Source organism: Podarcis erhardii, assembly GCF_964252035.2.
Source record: "Podarcis erhardii genome assembly, chromosome: 13".
Lineage (NCBI taxonomy): Eukaryota > Metazoa > Chordata > Lepidosauria > Squamata > Lacertidae > Podarcis > Podarcis erhardii.
Genome location: NC_138502.1, coordinates 35,333,197 through 35,358,167, shown reverse-complemented (window position 1 = coordinate 35,358,167; position 24,971 = coordinate 35,333,197). Strand labels below are relative to the sequence as shown.

At 44.0% G+C, this 24,971-nt stretch overlaps 1 protein-coding gene across 1 annotated transcript; it reads left to right on the top strand.

Annotated features, from left to right (window-relative positions):
• Positions 1 to 874: 874 nt before the first annotated feature.
• Positions 875 to 23,840, top strand: LOC309328057 (parathyroid hormone/parathyroid hormone-related peptide receptor-like). The gene is made up of 15 exons (XM_081837933.1): positions 875 to 893; positions 1,313 to 1,696; positions 1,865 to 2,016; positions 8,778 to 8,883; positions 10,825 to 10,935; positions 13,001 to 13,125; positions 14,863 to 14,957; positions 16,627 to 16,816; positions 18,214 to 18,367; positions 19,736 to 19,796; positions 20,654 to 20,720; positions 21,596 to 21,690; positions 22,065 to 22,206; positions 22,299 to 22,340; positions 23,427 to 23,840. Exons 3-15 carry the CDS (start codon positions 1,939 to 1,941, stop codon positions 23,802 to 23,804), a joined length of 1,644 nt encoding a protein of 547 aa, XP_081694059.1. The 5' UTR covers positions 875 to 893; positions 1,313 to 1,696; positions 1,865 to 1,938; the 3' UTR covers positions 23,805 to 23,840.
• Positions 23,841 to 24,971: the final 1,131 nt, after the last annotated feature.

Genomic DNA, 24,971 nt, shown 5'->3' with positions numbered 1-24,971 from the left:
TGCTCTTAAACTCTTTTTTGTGAGCATGCTTAAAATGTGTGCGTTTTGTGTTCAAAAAAATAATAATGCACGAATAATCAGAGAGAGGGCTGTTTAATTTCAAAGCGGAGATTGAATGGATCGATTCGGATGTCAAGTCAAAAATTGCAAGATATTGAGGAGCTTTAAAGTTGCAATTCTCGCGGCCGCCCAGAGGAGGCGCTAGTTCGCCTTCGGACGGGAGTGGGAGAGATTTGGAGCAAAAAAACAGGCAGGAATCATCATCATCTCTATAAGCGGACCATAAGTAGAAACTGCACTTTATGAGAGGGATCCTGTAGTTGCATCTGCAAAGACTTTAAAAACTCAGGGCCAAACTACTACAAAGGCGTCAGTGCAATGCATGCTTTTTTGTGATTAGCTAAATCGCAGTGGCGCTTTCATAAGCCATAGTTCCAAAATTCTCCCACCACCATCCAAGTTGCTATTTGTCCTAAGAGGAGTAAAAATCAGCTTTATTAGATAAAACTGAGGGCCCCTCTTGACTGACATTTTATAGCTGGTGTATTTTGCCAGAACTTCGTGATACCATTAATAGTGCATTTTGGGGGGGGGGGATCTACTTTTTGTGGGGGTTGGTTGGTACTTTTCTCACTTTATTTCAAATTTTCTGCTGGATTGTTATTTGAAATCCATAATAAAGTCTTGATTTTTAAAAAAAATTGTCCAGGGCTTTTGTTTTTAATTAAATAGCCCTAGCAAAATGTGCTTTCTGACATCCTGTGTGGAACAGAGTTTTCACAATATTATTTGCATAGCAAGATTTATATTTACAGCTTGATTGTAATAAAGGACTACAGAGACGCAGGAAAGGGAACTCAGGATATCACCCTGACAAGAAGACAAAGAGTTAGGTGAAGAGCAGAGGACATGAACTGAGGTGGAACTAAGAACCAGAGATTATAGTTATAGGTAGCAGGTTGATTAGCTCTATGCCACAAATGGGAATAATATATATTAACTTCCCATAGTCTGGCATCGGATCTATAAGAGGCTGGGCAATCCAACACCTGTTGCATACCTACTGCGCATTTAAAGCAAATGACTTCCCCTAAAGAATGCTGGGAACCATAGTATACCCCAACAGAGCTACAATTCGCAGCACCCTTAACAAGCAAAAGTTCCCAGGGTTCTTTGAGTGAAGTCCCTTGCTTTAAACGTATAATGCACAGGCATAGAATGTTATAACCCTTGTCAAGAGAGCAGGTGTGATGATGGGCTTGTCACGATTGCACAGTTATGTCTAATGTCTTCATATTTAATTTCTTAACAGGTTAGAGCCTTGCGCTTTTAGAATATTAGCCCTGGGACCTTGACTGTGGAATGAATGAATGAATGAATGTGTGTGTGTTTTGACTTTGGAAGGCAAAAGACTGAAGACCTAGAAAGGGAGGAAAAACACTCGCAGGAAGATCTTGCAAATAAAAATGGAGAATATGGGAAGGTGGGAAATGTATCACCTAGGAGTCAGCTAACAAAATTCTGCCCTTCAGCTATGGAGGGGAACAAGGAGTGGCAGGAGAAAAAACAGACCGTCCCCAAAGAGGCAAGGCACTGAGACAAAAGGACCAAGCAGTCAGGATGCCGAGCTGAACATCATTAAGCGTCAATCTCAGGAACCATCTAGCTAAATGAACGCCAGTGTCTGACGTCGTCCGTGAGTATTTGAGGTTAATTCTGCTGGCTGTTTTAAGTCCAGGCTCTTGGAGGAAACTGGCCAGAAGCCTTAGTCTGGGCATGGAGAGATTAGCTTGGCTATACCATATTCTCCAGCATATATGCATCTTCACTTTGGATAGATGAGCTTTGAATTATTTCCTCTTAGGGGAAGGACTTGACGCAGCCAAACTGCAACTTTCTTCTGCTATCGTTGTGGCATCGATGTTCTGAGCAGGAGCCATGGAGGAGTCGGTCCACATCTGGAGCTTCACGGCAGCTGTGCTTTGTTTTTCACTTCTGAATTTGGTCTGCGCTTTGGTAAGTCCATTCCAGCTTGTCTTCCTTGATCACAGCTCATACTTCTTTTAAGGGAAGTCACAAAATGGTAGAGGGCTTGCCTTGCAGGCAGGCAGGTGCCTCGTTTAATCCCTGGCATCCCTAGGTAGGGCTGGAGGAGATTCCCTGTCTGTAACACAGCCTGTCAGTGTTGACACTATGGAGCTACATGGAATCCATGATCTGACACAGAGCCCTTCCAGGTGCATGTTTTATTGCATTAGTATCATTAGTGCAAGGGACGCGGGTGACGCTGTGGGTTAAACCACAGAGCCTAGGACTTGCCGATCAGAAGGTTGGAGGTTCGAATCCCCGCGACGGGGTGAGCTCCTGTTGCTCGGTCCCTGCTCCTGCCAACCTAGCAGTTCGAAAGCACGTCAAAGTGCAAGTAGATAAATAGGTACCGCTCCGGTGTGAAGGTAAACGGTGTTTCTGTGCGCTGCTCTAGTTCTCCAGAAGCGGTTTAGTCATGCTGGCCACATGACCCAGAAGCTGTACACCGGCTGCCTCGGCCAATAAAGCGAGATGAGCGCCGCAACCCCAGAGTCGATCACGACTGGACCTAATGGTCAGGGGTCCCTTTACCTTTACCTTATCATTAGTGCACCCATGGCGGATTTATTCTGTTTTAGTTTGTTTTGTGGGCGCTTCCCCTATGCTACCACATGATCACTGCCCGGAGGGGATATAGCACAACGAAAGTAGGACAACAACAAAACAGAACAGTTGCGGTGTGAAAAGTTACAAGATTTCAGTAGGAAGCTACAAAGTAGGCACTGACCGGAAGTGAAGCAATGTGACAACCCCAAAACTTTTGCATATGCCAACAGCATTGAAAGAGGGACCACCCCAAGTGCTTATGTAAGCTTTCAGAATACTTAGAATTAGCCAAATTGACAGACATAATAAGACAAAAACCAAAAAGTGAAGTAAAAAAAGAATGGGAGTGCCTAGATGAATACCTTAAAAGTCAAGGTTCAAGGAAAGAAATCTGGCTGAGTCTGGAATAACCTTGTGAAGTGAAAGGATAAGAAAGAGGGATTTATATCTAGATGTTAGGATAGAGATGATCAGGAAAACAGGAAAGCAGGAAGACACAATGAGAGATAAAGGAGGTGCTGTGGGATTGGTGAAAGTCAATGTTTGTTTTTCTTTTTAGTGTTTATATTATTAACTTGTAAGATATGGATTAGGTTTTTTGGTTTTTTGAATGTTGGTTTTTGTGTTTTGTGTATTGTTATGTTTCGATATTTTTTGTGTTGCTATTGTTGCATGGAAAATACTAATAAAATTTATATTATTAAAAAAAATCAAAAAGAAAGAAAGAAAGAGGGACCACCCCTGTGGCATAATCACAAATATACAGTACAGTACATGAATTCACGACAAAAAATAAAATTTGAAGGGGGAGAGCCCCCTGTGTTCCTCCTCTCATGGCCTTATGGCAAACATTTGGACCAATGGCTAGGAACTTTTATTGCAACCCTCCCCTCCCAGCAACTGAAATGTGGCAACTTATTTTCCCCAAGACTCAGACAGTAAGAGTTAGTCAACGAGGTCTTTTGGTGTGGCAAAGTGGTGTCACAATAAGACCAGGTTCTAATCATTGCTCAGTCCTGCTCTCTCTCCGAAATCAGAATGACTTACAAATATATATGCGAGAAAGGAAGTTGGAGAGGAACAGAGATGCAGTGAGGCTGTGCGGTCACCATTCATTAAAACATATGCCCTGAGAATCTTGGGAACTGTAGTTTACCATTAGCAGAGCTATAATTCCCAGAACCTTTAACAAACTACACTTCCCAATATTCTTTTTTTGGGGGGGGGGCTGGAATGTGCTTTAAATTCATTGTGTGTATTCAGGCTTCGTTAGGGTCCGGATTTAGTAATCTTTATATAATGATGTATATTACTTCTAACCAGTGCTTTTTTCCCCCGGAGGGACACACGAGTACGCATACCCCTAAAAATTTTGTGAATCTTTGTGCTTTTGTTCATTTACTGTATTTATTTTTCCCAATTTGAACTATAAAATGGTGGTTTTCTTGAGTCAAAATGAGAGTACCCCTAAACATTTATATATATTTATATAGGGGGGTGAAAGCACTGGTTGTAACTGTTAATTTAATTTAATGGTCTTTAGATGATGGTGTACGTTACTTCTAAATGTTGTAAGCCGTCCCTTTTGCATTTGGGAAGGTGGGCTCCTGCACGTTCTGCTGAGGGCGGCCCTGGGCTTCTGCCCCAAACTTCCACCCTGATAGCAACAGAGCAGGAAAGGTATAATCTGCAGGCTACGCTGTCAGACTTGAACACAAAGCAAACTATGTTTGGTTCCATCAGTTCCCAACCGATTCCATGTTTCTGGTCTGCAGAGCTGTTCCTTGCTAACTTTAGCACGGTGCTGTCAAAAGCTGAAGGAGACAAAAGACGCCTTGTTCTTGGCTGGGTTAGGCTGCAGTGTGTGGCACTGCAGCCCAAATCAGAGAAGACGAATGACGGCTTGTTAACAGGGTGACAGGTGTAACAGGATGGTGAAGGAATCCTCAAGGTCTGCACAAAAAATATTTCAGAGGTTCAAACGGGATCTCTCTTTCAACCTTATGAAGCAATGCAGAACTCTCTCATATGCCTTCTTCCAGCCCAGCTTTTCCAGGCAGCACAATTATACCTCTCTGCAACTGTTTTGTTGTTGTTTAGTCGTTTAGTTGTGTCCGACTCTTCGTGACCCCATGGACCAGAGTACGCCCGGCACTCCTGTCTTCCACTGCCTCCCGCAGTTTAGTCAAACTCATGCTGGTAGCTTCGAGAACACTATCCAACCATCTCGTCCTCTGTCCTACCCTTCTCCTTGTGCCCTCCATCTTTCCCAACATCAGGGTCTTTTCCAGGGAGTCTTCTCTTCTCATGAGGTGGCCAAAGTATTGGAGCCTCAGCTTCACGATCTGTCCTTCCAGTGAGCACTCAGGGCTGATTTCCTTCAGAATGGATAGGTTTGATCTTCTTGCAGTCCATGCGCCTCTCAAGAGTCTCCTCCAGCACCATAATTCAAAAGCATCAATTCTTCAGCGATCAGCCTTCTTTATGGTCCAGCTCTCACTTCCATACATCACTACTGAGAAAACCATGGCTTTAACTATATGGACCTTTGTCGGCAAGGTGATGTCTCTGCTTTTTAAGGTGCTGTCTAGGTTTGTCATTGTTTTTCTCCCAAGAAGCAGGCGTCTTTTAATTTTGTGGCTGCTGTTAGTTTTAACAATTCTGCAATGCTGCATCACAAACTCTCACAGCCATTTCAACGCCCGCTCTCCAAATAACAAAACCAAACTCTAAGATTACAAATTCCCAAAAATACCATATGCGTACCCTCCACACCTCCAGCTGAAGCCTGGACTTTAGAGACGAAAAGTTGACAGCCTTCTCGAAATTAGCTCTAGCTCATATTTGCAGAGCCTCCAAAGGGAATGAAGACAGCCTTCCTCAACTTGGGGCCCAGCTGTGCTGACTGGGGCTGATGGGAGTTGAAGTCTAAAACATCTGGATTGGTGGGGAGAAAGGTTCAAGAAAGTTGCTTAAGGAATTATGTGGATGGGAGGATGCTTCCTGTTCCTCTCAGTCATTCTGGTGGAGCTGAGAAATGATGGGAAATTTGTGGACCAGTGCTGTTATAGGTCCACAAAGACAATGATTTTGCCATCCGATGATACAGTCTTACAAGATGGACACGAGACTTGAAGACGACAACGAGGACACCCCAGACACACAGTGAACTCTGAAAAGACCTGTTAGGATGAAAAGACAATTGTCAGTCAACAAGTTGTAGGCAACTCTCCACTACAGTGACTCTTTTCTTTTTTTAATTGTTAATATTTAACTTGCTTTTTTTGTAAATACCTTAAATAAAATGCTACTTTTTGAGAAAAAAGAAAGGCGATTTAATATAAATGAGAGCTCAAAGAGGAAGGTGTGACTTTAAAGAAGGCAGCTGTTTTATCCCCACCTTGCCATCACGCTTGTGTTTTTTGTCCCAGTGCGACATTTTGATCAATTACAAGATGTTGAAAAGGCCCGGCCTCTTATTTTATGACACAGATTTTGATCAGTTCAGATGTGGAAAGCCCAGCATATATTCATTTATGGGGTTTTGTAATCGTTTTCTGATTCTAAAGGTTTGGCTGTGTTGCCTTGATTCCATCTCCTCTTTTAACACCTGGGGCTATAGCAGGTCCTTGTTGTTGCTGCTGCTGTCTCTCCCTGTGTTTGTAGCAGCTCTGGAAATTTCATTATTGATAAGGTCCTTATCGGCCTTCTCAAAATGTCCTGTGCAGATGAGTGATTTAATTGTGGCAGTCACATTTGGGCCTGCTTTCATTGTCTCTCGCTGCCTACTTTTTATGTGGCACGGCTTCTCCATTTCCTGGCAATATTGCAAAGGAAATGAACCGGTCCGTGGCAAATATGAAACAATCTCATAGCCCCTCGTCATAGCTTTTAATACATCTGTGTATCCCATGACCATCCATTAAGGGTTTGCCACTAATGGTCCAGCTCTGCTTTGACATTTCATCTCGTTTTCCTCTCCCATTGCGTACCTGTTTCTTCCAACACATTTCTCCCTGTTTTTTTTTTTACTTTTTAAATTTTTTATTTGTTTATATTCTTCTAAGTTGATGGGACACCTGGACTCCCGTCCTAATTCTGGGGTGCAAGACAGTGAATTTAGCATGCTAAAATGTTCAAGTCATATTTTTTTTTTAAAAAAAAAAAAGCCAGGAGGCTGGCTTCCTGATGAAGTAATCACTTGAAGAGATGGACCATTAAGAGAGCAAAAAGGCAGGGCGATGGCCCATCCTGGAAGCCATCAACAAGGCGAACACTCTCTACCAGACCGCAGAGGGGTGGCAGCTCAGTCCAGGGCTCTCTGTAGTTAGCAAAATACAATACAGAGCTAGAAGGGAGGAGAGTCAGAATCTCAGTGGGCTGGCATAAGCAAGAGGAGAAATAGATGCGTTTGGGGGAAGCAGTTTGCAAGCTGGAGAAAAAGGGGTCATAGCTCAACATGGGCTGATAGTTTGAATCTAACATGGCAGCCATGGGAGAGACGAGACCCTCCTGGAGTGTAAAACTCGCAGCGCCCCGCCCTCCGCCATCCTAGGCTCAGGTTGTAAAGGTAAAGGGACCCCTGACTATTAAGTCCAGTCGTGGCCGACTCTGGGGTTGTGGCGCTCATCTCGCTTTATTGGCCGAGGGAGCCGGTGTACAGCTTCTGGGTCATGTGGCCAGCATGACTAAGCTGCTTCTGGAGAACCAGAGCAGCGCACGGAAACACCGTTTACCTTCCCGCTGGAGCGGTACCTATTTATCTACTTGCACTTTGACGTGCTTTCGAATTGCTAGGTTGGCAGGAGCAGGGACCGAGCAACTGGAGCTCACCCCGTCGCGAGGATTCAAACTGCCAGCCTTCTGATCGGCAAGTCCTAGGCTCTGTGGTTTAACCCACAGCGCCACCTGTGTCAGGTTGTATATATGTGTAAATGGGACGCGGATGGTACTGTGGTCTAAACCACTGAGCCCCTTTGGCTTGACAATCAGGTTGGCGGTTCAAATCCGAATATGTAAAATATTTACATATATTATCCTTCGAAACGCGCCTTTCTCCAAATTTCGCACACCCAATATAAAAACGCATATATTGCTGGGAATAACATACAAAACCATATTACATTTGTGGAATTCCCTTGCAGAAATGCATATATTAGACCAAACTGTGTACAAAAATGCATATATATATATATATACACACACACAATGGTACCTCGGGTTACATACGCTTCAGGTTACATACGCTTCAGGTTACAGACTCTGCTAACCCAGAAATAGTAACTCAGGTTAAGAACTTTGCTTCAGGATGAGAACAGAAATTGTGCTCTGGTGGCGCGGCAGCAACAGGAGGCCCCATTAGCTAAAGTGATGCTTCAGGTTTAGAACAGTTTCAGGTTAAGAACGGACCTCCAGAACAAATTAAGTTCTTAACCCGAGGTACCACTGTAAGTAAAATATTTACATATTTTATTCTTCGAAATGCGCCTTTCTCCAAATTTCGCACACCCAATATAAAAACACATTTATTGGTGGGAATAACGTACAGAACTATATTACATTTGTGTAATTCCCTTGCAGAAATGCATATATTAGACCAAATTGTGTAAAAAATGCATATATATACAATGGTACCTCGGGTTACATACGCTTCAGGTTACAGACTTCGCTAACCCAGAAATAGTACCTCAGGTTAAGAACTTTGCTTCAGGAGAAGAACAGAAATCACACAATGGTGGCGCGGTGGCAGCGGGAGGCCCCATTAGCTAAAGTGGTGCTTCAGGTTAAGAACAGTTTCAGGTTAAGAACGGACCTCCGGAATGAATTAAGTACGTAACCTGAGGTACCACTGTATTGGGATAAATCTGCATAAAAATGAACATGGATTTTAAAAAGAAACAAACACAGAAAACATTGGAAAGGGGGCAAGCTGGATTTAAGATGAGTTAAGAATAGGAAACTATGAGAAACCAATAATGTCAGATTTGGTCATCCCTAGCCCAAGCCAAGTCAGTGGGAGAGGCTTTGCTGCCACATTCCTGTCTCTGATGTTGCCTGGTGCTGGAGGATCCAAACAGCACGTGGTCCCAGGTGAGCCAATGGACCTTCCAGCCTCATCTCTCCCTTCTTCATTTGTTTGGCAGGTGGACACCGATGATGTTCTCACCAAAGAAGAACAGATTTACTTGCTGAACGAAGCTAAAGAAAAATGTCACCAGCAGATAAATACCCAGAAGGAAACAGTCCAAGGTACCTGCTTTTTCTGCATTTCTAACTTTTGGTCCTGGGGCCAAAAGTGCATAAAAACATTTTTTTAAATGGTTGAGTTGTATTATTGACACCGGACATCAAAGGAAAGCATGGCACTTGTTAAATGTTGCCTCCGAAAGGAGGAAGAAAGTTGGAATGGATCACTGGGGATGTCTGTTGTTTTTTTTTAATTACTCCTTATCATACTAGCTTACTATGATATTATGTCCAGATCCACAAACTGTGTGCCACAGTAAAGAAATAAAATGAGGTTTTAGGATTTGGTTGCAAGACTGTGTGGGTCAGCAATCTTGCTGAAATGAAGCAGATCTGGGTCTGGATTGGAGACATCTTGTGAACCTCACGTGCTCCACTTTGCATTTCATAATGGAACATATTGACCTGTCTAATTTATTATTGTCCACACTGGCTGGCAGCAGACCCAGAGCTTCATAAAGAGACTCTCTCAGCTCAAATTGGAGAAACCGAGGATTGATTCATGGAACCTGCTGCCTGCAAAGGCCCTTCTCCTAAGCTGCCGCCCTTCCTAAGCTCTGGAAGAAAGGAGGAGAAGAAACACAATGTAATAAATAAAATAATGTAAAAGCTGTTGTCAATCCAAATGACCTCTTAGCAGAACAGAAAATTACCCATCGCATCTTCAAGCGAGTCACTGGGTGGCTGGTCTTTGCTTCTTTCCAATCAGCCTTCTATTGACAGCAGAAATGCTGCTTGAGTTGACATTCCCCTTCAAAAGTGTGGCACTCAGAGCCTGATCACAGGGCCGGCCCTATTGTTGGGGACAGTGAGATGACTGGTTTTGGGTGCCGTGAAAGGGCAGCAATAGTTAGCTGATTTGGTGTGTCATGAAAGAGGAGCAGTGGTTATTTATTTAACTTATTATTGCTTTATCTATTCATATTTGTCAGAGTTGAAAATCCCTGTTGGCTACATGGAGATGTAATGAGACTGAGGGTACATTCTATCATATGTGGTGGACCTGTAAAAGTGTAAAAGAGCATTGGGAACATACACTTAAAGAAGATTGGAAAATGTTTATTGAATATGTGGAGGAAAATTGTGTATATCTGAAAACATGGGCAGAATTAAAAAAAATCAACAGTGTAAATAAGTTTTGATGGATGTTATAATGGAATACTGATTGGTTTAGCTTATCTAAAATATGCAGGGATTTATGTTGTGCAAAATGAACCGTAGAAAGAGAGGAAGGGAAGTCATTGATATTTTAAGGTTGTTTAAGTGAATATTCTAAAATGTAAAACAGAAATTTAATAGAAATAATAATAATAATAATAATAATAATAATAATAATAATAATAATAATCTCTGTTCACAACGATTTGTTGTGGAGAGCTGTAGAAGAATAGCCAATGCTCTTGAATATCTATCCATCATCTGCAAATAAATAAATAAATATTTATATACTATACTATACTATACTATACTATACTATACTATACTACTCTCAGCGGCGTAGGGTGGGTTGTCAGCACTCGGGGCAAGGCAAGTAATTTGCGCCCCCTAACCCGGGGCAAGGCAAGTAATTTGCGCCCCTAACCCCTAACCTGCCGCCGCTGCCAGCTTCTTCTTGCTGCTGCCTGGGCTGCTGCCATGGGGCTCTGCTACAGCCTGCGCCTGAGGCTCTTTGGCGACTCCGGAGGCGGCGAGCGCGCCCCCCCCAGATGTTGCGCCCGGTGCGGCCGGCCCCCCTGCACCCCCCACGCTACGCCACTGACTACTCTGAAATGTTTACGTGCTTCTTTGACTTTGCTTGAGTCTTCCTGCCACGCTTGCCATTCTCTCCTGCCATGCCCCCTTTGAGATCCACTGACTTAACCCAAGGATGAAAGTTGCTCTCCTCTGCCCCCCCCCTCAACGCTATCATGCAAAGTTGTGATTAATGTGCCATTTCCTCGTTAGATGGCAACTGTTTGCCTGAGTGGGATGGGATTATTTGCTGGCCCGAAAGCCTCCCCAGCAAAAAGGTGGCTGTCCGATGCCCTGACTACGTCTATGACTTCAACCATCAGGGTATGTAAGTTTTCTCAGCCTTCACAGAAAGCTTCAGGTTTTTTGGTTGTTTAGGGCTGAAGCAGATGCTAAAATGCCTCTTTGCCATTTAACTTGCTGGTTTTTGTTGTTGTTGTTGTTGTTGTTGTTTTTGTGTGTGTGTGTGTGTGTGTGTGTGTTTAAATATTTTTTATTAAACAATTCCAACCTAACGAATTGTCAGTCCATATAATCACGCACATTATTCCCCCCCCTTTCCCCCCACCCCCCTTCAATCTCCCCCCCAGGACTTCCCTCAGCTCCTCTCTCTGATTTCTTAAGGAAATTTTTACAAATTATCTAAAAAGACAACAAAATAAACTGCTCTCCTTGGCAGGTTTTGAATAAACATACACAAATTTATTGGTTGATTACAGGATAGATAAGAAAAAGAGATTTATAATTTTATAACACGCAGAGAATAATGTGTGTGTGTTAATGCAAACAGAACCAGCTTTTCGGCAGGGAGGGTGTCTCTTAATAACTGTGATTGCAGGAAGGGTGGAGGAGCATTTAATACTGAGGAAAATCCCTCCTCAAGAAGGTGTTGTTTGCTTTTGGAGAAAATCTTCTCGCTGCCCTCCCATCGGGTGCCAGTGAAGGATCCGGCTCCCAGCAAATACAATCTTTCCTCAGGACCCCTCTAGGCCTGCTGCAATCTTGATAATAATCAGCCCATCTCCAGCTGATGTTATTTGCATTATTTAAAAACAACAACACATCAGGTCAAGTTTGGCCCATAGCAGCAGGAGGCTGGTAAACAGGCCAGTTCCTTCTTAAGAACCATTAGGAAATAATAACAATTTAACTGGTTTTAGGAGATGGTGTTTTAGAGTGTGCGGAGGTTCGTCTTGCTTGTTGAGAAGTCAGGGTGACCGTTCCTTCTTTTTTTAAAAAAGGAGATACCTTGCAAGAAAGTAATTGCTTGGAGGCCTATGTAATTGCTTGGAGGCACTATGTCTTCCATGAACATGGTTTTGACAGTGGGTCCGTAAGTGACTGTGGAGGCCAATTCTGGATCCATACGTCCTTCCTCAGTGGGGACATAGGTTTTCATGCGGGAGTTGATCTCGGTGAGGGTTTGCCAAGCGTGCCTTCCTCTTTGCACGTTTCTCCCTTTCGTCCTGAGTTTGAGCGTCTTCAAAGTCCATGATACCTTTGGTAAAGGCTGTTCTCCAACTGGAGCGCTTGCAGGCCAGTGTTTCCCAATTGCCGGTGTTTATATAGTGGTACCTCGGATTAAGTACTTAATTCGTTCCGGAGGTCGGTTCTTAACCTGAAATTGTTCTTAACCTGAAGCACCACTTTAGCTAATGGGGTTTCCTGCTGCGCCGCCGGAGCACAATTTCTGTTCTCATCCTGAAGCAAAGTTCTTAACCCGAGGTAATATTTCTGGGTTAGCGGAGTCTGCAACCTGAAGCGTATGTAACGCGAGGTACCACTGTACTACATTTTTAAAGATTTGCCTTGAGAGAGTCTTTAAACCTCTTTTTGTTGATCACCAGCATTACACTTTCCATTTTTAAGTTCGGAATAGAGCAGTACACTCTACACTTGCTCAGAAGCACTGTTTTTTGTTTTGTTTAATTTATAATAATGTTTAAACCACATAATCATAGAATTGTAGAATTGGAAGGGACCCCGAGGGTCATCTAGTTCAAATCCCTGCAATGCAAATACAGTGGTACCTCGGGTTAAGTACTTAATTCGTTCTGGAGGTCCGTTCTTAACCTGAAACTGTTCTTAACCTGAAGCACCACTTTAGCGAATGGGGCCTCCCGCTGCTGCCGTGCCACTGGAGCACAATTTCTGTTCTCATCCTGAAGCAAAGTTCTTAACCCGAGGTAATATTTCTGGGTTAGCAGAGTCTGTAACCTGAAGCGTATGTAACCCGAGGTACCACTGTAAACAAAAGCCCCTAGGCGGTTTATTTCCTCTGGGGCCTCTGGCCTTTTAAAAAATGTGCAACTGTTCAGCCTTGCTGGCATCTTCCCCTTCACACGTTCCGCTCCATCTCATTGGACCCTCTGCCTGTCCTTTATTTCAGGTCACGCCTACAGGCGCTGTGATGTTGACGGGAACTGGGAACTGGTGCCCAACATGAACAAGACTTGGGCCAATTACACAGAATGCGCCATATTCTTTGCCCCGGAACGGCAGAATCAAGAAAAGGTTTAATTCCTAAGCAGAGGGAAAAGGGTATCGGGAGGACACAGAGGCTTGTGGAATTGGGTACCACATGCAGGATTTGAAGGACAGGGAAGGGAAGGGAGGAATCTATTGAGATTGGAATTTCTCATAAAAATTGTGCCATAAAGCAGGGGTGATGAATCTGTGGCCCGGCAGGTGTTTAACTCCCATTTTTCCTGACCAATAGCTATGCTGGTTGGCAATGATGGGAGTTGAGGTCCAACAACACTGATTTCTGAACTAGATGGGATCCTTTCCAGTTCTGTTGTTGTTTAGTCATTTAGTCGTGTCCGACTCTTCATGACCCCATGGATCAGAGCACGCCAGGCACTCCTGTCTTCCACTGCCTCCCTCAATTTGGTCAAACTCATGCTGGTAGCTTCGAGAACACTGACCAACCACCTCGTCCTCTGTCCTCCCCTTCTCCTTGTGCCCTCAATCTTTCCCAACATCAGGGTCTTTTCCAGGGAGTCTTCTCTTCTCATGAGGTGGCCAAAGTATTGGAGCCTCAGCTTCAGGATCTGTCCTTCCAGTGAGCACTCAGGGCTGATTTCCTTCAGAATGGATAGGTTTCATCTTCTTGCAGTCCATGGGACTCTCAAGAGTCTCCTCCAGCACCATAATTCAAAAGCTCTACAGCTCTGTAATTTTAACATCCGGACAGCCACAGGTTCTCCATCCTTTCTGTAAAGGCTGACAACGGATGAGCATATGGAAATCAAATTGCAGAAGGAAATGGGGATATTTGGCCTGGTGGGGGGGGGGCGCGGAACGGACAGAGGGAAGATAATCTGATCATTTCCAAAGATTTAAAAATAACCTCCCCAAAGGTGGTAGCGGTGGGATGCAATTGCTCACCCCATTTGCTATATTATCTGATAATTACACATCTGAAATGTTATAATTATCTACCGCAAGCAGAGAAGTAGCGTGTGTACTTTGAAATATCAATCAACAAAGCAAATCAGTGTTGCTCACCATAATTGTAGTCAACATAATGAAACAAATATTGGAAAAAGAGAGAGAGGTTAGACTGTTGTTTGGTTCCTAAGCCATTAAAGCAGGGGTCAGCAAACTTTTTCAGCAGGGGGCCAGTCTACTGTCCCTCAGACCTTGTGGGGGGCAGACTATATTTTTTGGGGGGGAAATCAACGAATTTCTATGCCCCACAAATAACCCAGAGATGCATTTTAAATAAAAGGACACATTCTACTAATGTAAAAACACTAGGCAGGACCCACAAATAACCCAGAGATGCATTTTAAATAAAAGGACACATTCTACTCATGTAAAAACACGCTGATTCCCGGACCGTCCGCGGGCCGGATTGAGAAGGCGAATGGGCCGCATCCGGCCCCCAGGCCTTAGTTTGCCTACCCATGCATTAAAGGTTCAGGCTAGCACTTACAAACTTACTGGGAGCCAGCGAAGTTGTTGCTCCTTGCCCAGTTCCTCTTTGCAATCTGGCCACAAAGCCAGGGGCAATTTGCAGTTTTTGAACTGTCTTCAATGGCAGCCCCATGCAAATTTGCCACTGCTTTAAGAGCAATTCAACATGGTACCAGCAACTGGGGAACGTAATTCAGTGGCAGGATTGTAACAGCTGGAGGATATTCTATTTTGGAAAAGGGGAAAGTGCTTTAGATGGGGGTTCTTGACATGACGTAGCGAGTTGTGACAATGGCTCTGCAGTCCTTCTGTGCTCTTTTCCTCACGCAGGAAGTGTTTGACCGGCTGCGCATCATCTACACCGTTGGCTACTCCATCTCCCTCGCTTCTCTTGTGGTCGCCATGTGCATCCTTTGCTACTTCAAGTAAGGAGGACAGTTCTTATTGATTCATTGCCCCATCCCACCACCTGAACTCTAACCCATGGCCTTATTCTACTAATCATGGCCAGCAAAACTAAGAGAGAAACTATCCTGGGTTGGTTTCCTATGTGTGGTGGGGTAGACTTGGCTTGGGGCAGGGCCTGACAGGCTCCATAAAGGACTGCTGATGGGCAGAGAGGGCTCCGTTTTCATTTCTTAAATTGCTTTTATTTTTTATCTATGTAATTTTAAATTGTGATTGATATAATTGCTGTATTCTTAGTTTTCGATTTTATGATTGATGTGGAAATTGTTTTCCATTTGGTTGTGTACTTTTTGATGTGCTTTATTTATTGCTTATGACTTTCGTTACGTTGGTAATTATGTAAATCTTGTCATGTTGTAAGCCGCCTTGAGCATTGTTTTAACTATGGAAAGGCAGGATAAATGATGATGATGATGATGATGATGATGATGATGACTTTGTTTACTGAACCACAGGTAAGTACAGGTGGTGGCAAGATAGTTCTGTTCTCCCAAGGCACATTAATAATAATAATAATAATAATTGCTTTTTCTGGGGGGAAGCAGGGGTATGCATACCCCTAAAGATTTTGTGAATCTTTGTACTTTTGTACATGTGCTGTATTTATTTCCCCCGATTTGAACTATAAAATGGTCGTTTTCTTGAGTCAAAATGAGAGTACCCCTAAATATATTTTTTTAGAAAAAAGCACTTATTATCATTATTAATTTATATACCACCCTTCATCATAAGATCTCAGGGTGGTCACAGAATAAAAATACAAGATAAATACACAAGTAAAAACAGCAAAACAATAACCCTCCCTTCCCACAGGTACATTTAAAAAAGCCTGTAGAACATTAATCCGTCAAAGGCCTGATTGAAGAGGAATGTTTTTGCCTGGCGCCTTCTCAATAGAAGGTTGTTGTTGTTGTTTAGTCGTTTAGTCGTGTCCGACTCTTCGTGACCCCATGGACCAGAGCACGCCAGGCACTCCTGTCTTCCACTGCTTCCCGCAGTTTGGTCAAACTCATGCTGGTAGCTTCGAGAACACTGTCCAACCATCTCATCCTCTGTCCCTTCTCCTTGTGCCCTCCATCTTTCCCAACATCAGGGTCTTCTCCAGGGAGTCTTCTCTTCACATGAGGTGGCCAAAGTATTGGAGCCTCAGCTGCAGGATCTGTCCTTCCAGTGAGCACTCAGGGCTGATTTCCTTCAGAATGGATAGGTTTGATCTTCTTGCAGTCCATGGGACTCTCAAGAGTCTCCTCCAGCACCACAATAGAAGGTGGAATCATGTAATAATAAGGAGCACAGCTGCTCATTATTTTGGCTATCTCATACTATTTTCTCCTGGCTGTGTCGTTTGGTGTTTAGAGTTCCAGACTAAGAATGGGGAGAGACCCACGTTCAAAACCCTGCTCAGCCATAGATTGGTGTGTGTGTGTGTGTGTGTGTGTGTGTGTGTGTGTGTGTGTGTGATGGGGGCTAATCACACACTCTTTCTCAGCCTATCCTACCTCACAGAGTCGTTGCTGGGATAAAAGGATGGTGTGGAAAATACGCATGGTACCTTGGAAGAGGGGGCAGGATAAGGCATAACATATGAATAAATTGAAATCCTCCACTTATTAATGTGTGTTTAAGGCGGCTTCACTGCACTCGAAATTACATCCACCTCCATCTCTTTGCCTCCTTCGTCTGCCGAGCTGTGAGCATCTTCGTGAAGGATCTCGTGCTGTACTCAACCTCGCGACTCGAGGGGCTGCAAAAAACGCAGGACAGTGACTGGGATGCTGAAGATCTGAGCCTTGCCTTGGGGTCCAGGACCCAGCTAGTAAGTCCCTAGTGTTTAGGTTCTGCTTCCCTCTTCTCAGTGTCTATTGAGAAGTGCGAACAGCCAGCTCAGTTTCCATATATATATATATATATATATATCCTGCCAACCCAGCAGTTCGAAGAAAGCACATCAAAGTGCAAGTAGATAAATAGGTACCGCTCCAGCGGGAAGGTAAACGGCGTTTCTGTGCGCTGCTCTGGTTCACCAGAAGCGGCTTAGTCATGCTGGCCATGTGACCTGGAAGCTGTACACTGGCTCCCTCAGCCAATAAAGCGAGATGAGCGGCGCAACCTCAGAGTCGGCCACGACTGGACCTAATGGTCAGGGGTCCCTTTACCTATATATATATATATATGTTTGTATGTGTGTGTGTGTATATATATATATATGTAAATATATATATTTACATATCGTTCCCAGCAATCATATAACATATTTTCTTATCTTATACAATGTTTTGGACTTCTATCAACCACATCTGGAGATTTTTCAATCTTTATCACCTAATCTACATTTCATTAATTTCCTTATTACTTTTAATAATCCTTAACTAATAATTCTCTTCTTAATCTTCTCTGCAATATTTCACATAATCCTCCTTGCAAAACTTATTGCAATCCTACTAGCGTAATCTGTTTATTACAATTGCTTTTCAAATAGTTCAAATATTTACTCCAGTCTTCTGAGAATCTCTGGTCCCGCAGGTTTCGAATCCGTCCTGTCATCTTATCTAATGGTTTCCTAATCAAAAATAATAATTAAAAAAACCCCCAGCATTTTAAATTAATCAGCATTCCAGTTCTGAAAGAAAGAAAAAATGAGATGGTGATCTCCGGGACTTGAATGCTGTTAATCTGCCTGTTCCTCCTATTAACCTCTAGTTAAGCAGCAGGAACAATAACCATTAACCAAAAAACCTTGCAAAAGATTTGAGTGTGACTAGTGGGGGTTGTCCAAAGTTTGGTCCTAAGAAGAATAAAAATATGATACCCTTTTATCAATGGATTGACAATATGACAAACACTCGCAACTTATGAACGGACTGCTTACAGGAGCAGACTTTGCTTGGATAACTACGATAACATTTGGAATGACTTTATACAGAATGTTGCAGGCTATTAACTACATAAGTATTAGGATAATAACACTGTATTAATTTATATAAGAATGTACGGGAGTATCTTATGTTGCATTTTTGTATATGGGTTTTCCTTTCTTTCTTATAATCACCTTTTTTTTTCTTTCCTTCACTTTTCCTTCCATTTTTTCTGTATTGCTTTATTTCTTTACAATTGAAATTATTTCAATAAAATGCACGAAAACCCCCAAACACTTTTTAATGGTCCTAACAACCACCACCACCAAAAAGGATGTTTGCTTCTCCATTCTTTCAGGCAGGCTGCAAGGTAGCTGTGACCATCTTCCTCTATTTCTTGGCTACAAATCACTACTGGATCTTGGTGGAAGGTCTCTATCTCCACAGCTTGATCTTCATGGCTTTCCTCTCAAACAAAAGCTACTTGTGGGCTCTTACACTCATTGGGTGGGGTAAGCACAGTCCAGTTCAGTCTCTCGTGTCCTGCTCTGACTATGAACCTACACAGGGAAGCTCAAACAGGGCAAGTGAAGGTCACTTTGTGGAGACACAAGAGGCTGCCCCTGTATTCCCCAGAGTGGCTGGGGAAACCCAGCCACATGTTGTTGTTGTTTAGTCGTTTAGTCGTGTCCGACTCTTCATGACCCCATGGACCAGAGCACGCCAGGCACTCCTGTCTTCCACTGCCTCCCACAGTTTGGTCAGACTCATGTTTGTAGCTTCGAGAACACTGTCCAACCATCTCGTCCTCTGTCGCCCCCTTCTTCTTGTGCCCAGCCACATGGGCGGGGTATAAATAATAAATTATTATAAATTATTATTATTCGAAAGGTCTCTCTCACATCCTCTAACCACAACTCTCTTTGACGATGTGTTTCCCTCCCCACCACCCGTCATGTGGCACAGAGGACGTGGGTGGCGCTGTGGTCTAAACCACTGAGCCTCTTGGGCTTGCCGATCAGAAGGTCGGTGGTTCAAATCCCCACGACGGAGTGAGCTCCCGTTACTCTGTCCCAACTCCTGCCAACCTAGCAGTTCGAAAGCACGCCAGTGCAAGTAGATAAATAGGTACCACTGCGGCGGGAAGGTAAACAGCGTTTCTGTGCGCTCTGGTTTCTGTCACGGTGTCCCGTTGCACCAGAAGCAGTTTAGTCATGCTGGCCACGTGACCCGGAAAGCTGTCTGTGGACAAACGCCGGCTCCCCTGGCCTGAAAGCGAGATGAGCGCCACAACCCCATAGTTGCCTTTGACTGGACTTAAACGTCCAGGGGTCCTTTAACACAAAGGATAAGGTACGGTGGCCCAATGGATAGGGCCCCTGCACCATTCATAGTTGTGTAGAAGTGGGAACTTGTATGGCACATACGAAGTCAGCAAATACTAGAGTAGCAAGTATGGAGCCCTCCTGATGTTGTTGAACTCCACTTCCCATCAGCCTTGCCAGCCAGCAAGGCTACTGGTCAGGGATGACATCACAAGACTGGTTTGATGCAGAGGAATGGTGGGAGGATCTAGCTGGGGAAAAAGACTCAGAGCCAGGAGAATGGTGGTGGAACGATGATGGGTAGTCACAGGGAGAATACTAGGAAGAGGAGGTGTCGGAAGCTGACAAGGTCACAGGGTTTAGTGAGCAGGGAGAATCTGTGGCAGAGAACAGTCCAGACTCAGAGGCAGAAGCTGAAACAGGAGAGGAGGGAGGCCAAGAAATGGAGATGGGTCTGGCTGGTGAAGAGGCACATTTTCTCCTACTGTCCTTTTAAGAGCTCATTGGAAACCCAGATCTCTTTCTGCTTGCTTTTGTTTTTCTTTTTCCTTCGAGGGGTACCTGCTGTCATTGTGTCTGTTTGGGCCAGCGTCAGAGCATCCCTGGCTGATACACAGTATGTACTTTCTGCTTCTCTTAAAACACTATTCAGGGAGATTGGGCAGGATAAATTAGTGAGGAGAGGGTAAATTAATTGCTTTAGCCACTACCTTATAGGAACAGATTTTTAGATCTAATTTGTTTTTTGTATCCCACATGTTATGTGTGAACCTGATACGGAGAGCTGCTTTTTCCCCTGTGTTAAAGCATATAATCTTCACACACCCCAAAAAAACAACCCCACCCCTATATCAGGTCCATTTTTTATACAGGTACTAGCAAAATCTGTGCTATAGTTCATAGATGGCCGAGTTTTGCAACAACAAATTGTAATAACACAAACCTCATGTCCAACTTAGGAATCCCGTAGTCTAGTGTATGTAATTCAGGCCGGTGGTCTTACAGTGGTAATGCCTGAATCTGAACCTCTCTAGTTTGAATCCTACTTCTGTCACGGGTTCATTAGGTGCTACAGTATTTGGTAAACCACTCTCTTGGCTTCAGATATCAAAACTGCCATATTGGGACAAGCAAACTTGACCTACCTTGTAGGGTTGGTGATAACAATCGCAGTATTTACTGGTTTAAAATGTCGTGTAAATGATTTGAATTTCTTAAGGCTGAAAGAAGCCAAAATGTCCTGAATCTCAGAAACTCAAAAGCTCACAGATTCCTATTCTCTTCAGTAGCATAAGCTATGTGCTATGCCATGTTTTTAATGCTGTGAACCACCCCGGGACTTTAGGGTGAAGGACAGATAATGAAAAAAGGAATAATAATCATGCAAAAAGGACTTGAGGCTCAAAGGTGTCGGGCGAGACACCCAATATGGATATACCCCTTTTGTGCTTAACTTCAGCCTCTCCTCGTCAGGTGCTGGGACCTCAGCGCTGGAAACATGAAATGGATCTACCAAGTTCCTATCTTGGCAGCAGTTGTGGTAAGATAAGAAGGGCACAAAAAGTACAAGACCACCAGCTTGCTGAAGCTAAGCAGGCCTGTGGGACTGTTCAGCAGATGGATGGGCGACCACCTGGGAACCACGTTTCCTGCCATGGGCTCTGCGATGGAAGGATTTGGAAAATGAATTTTAAAAATGCAAATTAGGGTGGGCTGGGAAGGAGGCAGTCAAGGTGTCCTTTGGGCCAGTTGCTGAACCACTTTGTAACAGATGAAAATCGGTTGAAAATAAAAAAATGAGAATGTCTTCTCCCATATAAATCCTGCACTTGAGTTTTAAGATCAGCCCACGTGGTCTTGTAAAGGGTAGCATCTTTTGTGGATGGTAGTTTAGCATCCATTAGACGCAGAGTATTTGCAATTGCTGCCTTTGTGTTATGGAATGCCTGTCCCCAGAAACATCACTTCGTCCCTCCTCTTTTCAAAGGCGGGGGACGATGACCCCATTCTTATTATACTGGTATTCTGCAAATTGTGCCCTCAATGGCAGAGGCAGTGGTTCAGAAGCTGCTGATGAGTTTGAGTTGGTTTTGTTTAGTTTGTTTATTACTGATTGTATTGGTTGTTGTTTGGTTTTTTAATGATTGCTGATCATCGCCACATGATTTTATTGAGTTGTGTTCAATTCACTTTTATCCAGAGTTAGACCCATTAGAATTAATGACCACGAGTCACTTAGGCCCATTAATTTCAACAGGTCTACTCTGAGTAAAAGTAGGTCGGCTACCAGCCATATGGGCCAACAGCAGAAATGCATTCTCTATAACACAGCAAATAAAAGAGAATTGAAGAATGGCATTTCACTGGCATGGAAAATGCCTGGCGCGACATGAAATGTCTTTTCATTGCCGGCAGGTGAACTTTTTCCTCTTCCTCAACATTGTGAGAGTCCTTGCATCGAAGTTGTGGGAGACAAATGCAGGGAAATTAGATCCCCGCCAACAGTACAGGTATGTAGCTTGGAGCAGTTTAAACAGACCTCCCAGTGTTAGCACTACAATTAATAAATACTTTCTTACTGAAATATGTCCCCCTTTATTAATGCTCTGCTAATTTCTGATTGACTAGAATACTGAAACTTCTTCCATGCTGGATTTCTGTCCTGCTTTGTTCTTCATCTTCATTTAACTGGTTCTTGCAGTTAATCAGATCATTTATGTGTGTTATTACGGTGGTTTCCTCTTATGCGCCGTCTTCTTCAAGCTTCTACCCTTTTAAGGTCTCCACCCACTACTGCCTCCCTTATTTCCCATTACGGGCCCTTCAGCTCTCCTCCTGGACGATCCAAAAATGGAATGACCGCACAAAATCCCTTTCCTTCCAGGAAGTTACTAAAATCCACCCTTGTTCTGATGCCCCTCTTTGGTGTTCATTACGTGGTGTTCATGGCTATTCCTTACACAGTTGTGTCCAGTCTCCTCTGGCAAATACAGATGCACTACGAAATGCTCTTCAATTCTTTACAGGTGGGTCTTCATGGCGGGTGAAGCCTTTTGTGTTTGATCCATTCAGTCACAGGTATTTCTATCTATGGTTGTCTCTCTTTTTCTATTGACAGGGTTTCTTTGTGGCTCTCATTTACTGTTTCTGCAATGGCGAGGTAAGGAACATTTCTTCAGAGATGCACGAATATTTACGGTAGTTGCGATCCTCTCTTCATTGGGTGTATTCTGCACCTAGCGCAAGGGGAGGGGTCAGCCTCCTTCCCCATGCCCGGTATTTCTTCTGCCTGGAGAATGTGGTTGCGATGATTCCGTTTCCAAAATGGAAAATATTTCCCAACACCTATGCCCTTTGATGGGACGCGGGTGGTGCTATGGGTTAAACCACAGAGCCTAGGACTTGCCAATCAGAAGGTTGGCGGTTCGAATCCCCACAACGGGGTGAGCTCCCGTTGTTTGGTCCCTGCTCCTGCCCACCTAGCAGTTCGAACGCACGTCAAAGTGCAAGTAGATAAATAGGTACCGCTCCGGCGGGAAGGTAAACGGCGTTTCCGTGAGCTGCTCTGGTTCGTCATGCTGGCCACATGACCCGGAAGCTGTACGCTGGCTCCCTCGGCCAATAAAGTGAGATGAGCGCCACAACGCAAGAGTCGGCCACGACAGGACCTAATGGTCAGGGGTCCCTTTGCCTTTATGCCCTTTGATATGGTATCCTCCTGATCTTTTATGTACAGGGGGCATTGGAGTTACTCAATAAGAGCACTCTCTGAGTGGTCAGATACACAGCCTGGGCCTTAATGGAATTAGGCACCCACCCCCCTTTCATAGAACAGTTCGGGAATGGGGGTAGCATCGCACCCATATGCCCTTAGCTGGTGCAAAACTGAAACTTTTTCATACTGGAGAAGAGAGGGAAAGAATTTGGACTCTAGCAGGGATGGGCAGTTAATAAGCCATTGTTCTGCTTTTACCAGCTGTCGAAGTACAGTGGACACTCGGGTTGTGAACGTGATCTGTGCGGGATGCACGTTCGCAACCCGCAGTGGCATGTCTGCACGCACGGGTTGCAATTCGGCGCTTCTGCGCATCCGCCGAAACCCAGAAGTAACCTTTTCCAGTCCATAACCTGAAAAAACGCAACCTGAAGAGACTGTAACCCAAGGTATGACTGTACTGAGAATGAGCAGGCGGGCGATGGTCTTTTTCTATGTTGCATTCCCTTGACAGTCTGCCTCTTCCACCAGGTGCAAGCAGAAATTAAAAAAGACCGTTTCCGGAGGAACTTGGTACTGGACATAAAGCAGAAGACCCGAGCGGCCAGCGCAGGCGGGAGCTACTCCTACGGCGGGCTTGTGTCCCATGCCACCAACAGCGTCAGCCTGAGTATGGCCAGCTGGGGGGTGACTTCTGCAGCAGCCGTCGCCATGCCTCTTGGTACCAAAAACTGGCTGATCCACCTTGCCCCCACTGCCACTGCCCCAGAGTACACCCCGGCTTCCTCCACCTTGGATAATTCTCCAAGTCAGGAGATGATGCAGAAGGTCCTTGATGAGAACATTGGTGCTACAGCCTTGGAGGGGAAGCACTCCAGCTTGAAAAAAGAGCTGGAGACCATGCTATGAAAGAGAACAGAGAAAATGTAATTATCCGTGGGACAAGTTTCAATCTTGAGCCAGGTACCACTGTAGCGATTAGGAAGTCTTCATTCTACGACCTACGTCAGTATGGAAAGAGGGTTCCAAGTATTTGCCATTTCATATTGGTTTAAGCTTTGCTCTGGATGCTGAAGAGTACTGAGGGAGGTAGTGGTTAGGTAGATTGCATTCTGGTTAGTTTGACCTGAAAAGCACATGACATGCCTTTTCAAAAATTCCAATCCTCCAGAATATATCCATCTCCCCACCTCACTTTCAGCCTCCTCAGCAGCAATAAGCAAGCAAGGGAACCATTCCTATTCCCATTTTCTGCTGTGTTGTGTTTCATTTGTGTTATAATAAGGCTTTTGTTAGTTGATTGCAACCCCAATTTCAGTAAGTGTTAAGGGCGAAGGTGTTGTTTTTTAAGGCTATTTTGATGTAGTGCTAACGAGAAATAAAATATTAAAGCTGGTGTTTCCTTCTAACAACGAGCAGTACTTTTTGCTTAGTCCAAATTCTCAATAGCTCTAAAAGGCATCACTATCAAGACTGACAGAGGCAAGTTTATTTACTCAACCACCAATTCCTGTAATTAGGTGAAAGCCCTGATTCTGTTTTGCAGAATGGATTTTTTTATATATAAAAAAAGGGTGTTCAAACAAGCTTGCAATTTTTCTGGAAATCACCCCCCCCCCAAATATGAGAGGAAGTAACAGCTACTACTTTACTATCTTAGAACCAAAGCAACTGCTCTTGCAGTGAACAATTGTGTGGGATTAGATGAGACGTGAGAAATTCTCAAACATAGGCATACTTTGGTTCAGTATCTTGCAGAATACCTGTCCAAGGCAACTATGGGATCACTTTTTCTTTACCATCCAACTTGCATTTTGAAACACACAGTTGTTGCTTTGGAATATAACAAAATGATGCTAAGAGAGACAATTTACAAGGAAAAGCAGTTGGTAGCAAGAGGCGTGCTTAACCTTGTGGGGTAACAGACTTGAGCAAACGTGGCAAGGAGTATGTTGCAGAAGGTGGCAAAAAACCTCTCAGGGTCCCCGGGCCAATTTGATGTGGGCAAGGAAAAATATCCCTTTCTCATTCCCCCCTCCCCAATTAGAGCAGTCAAAGGTATTGTTGTTTTTAAAG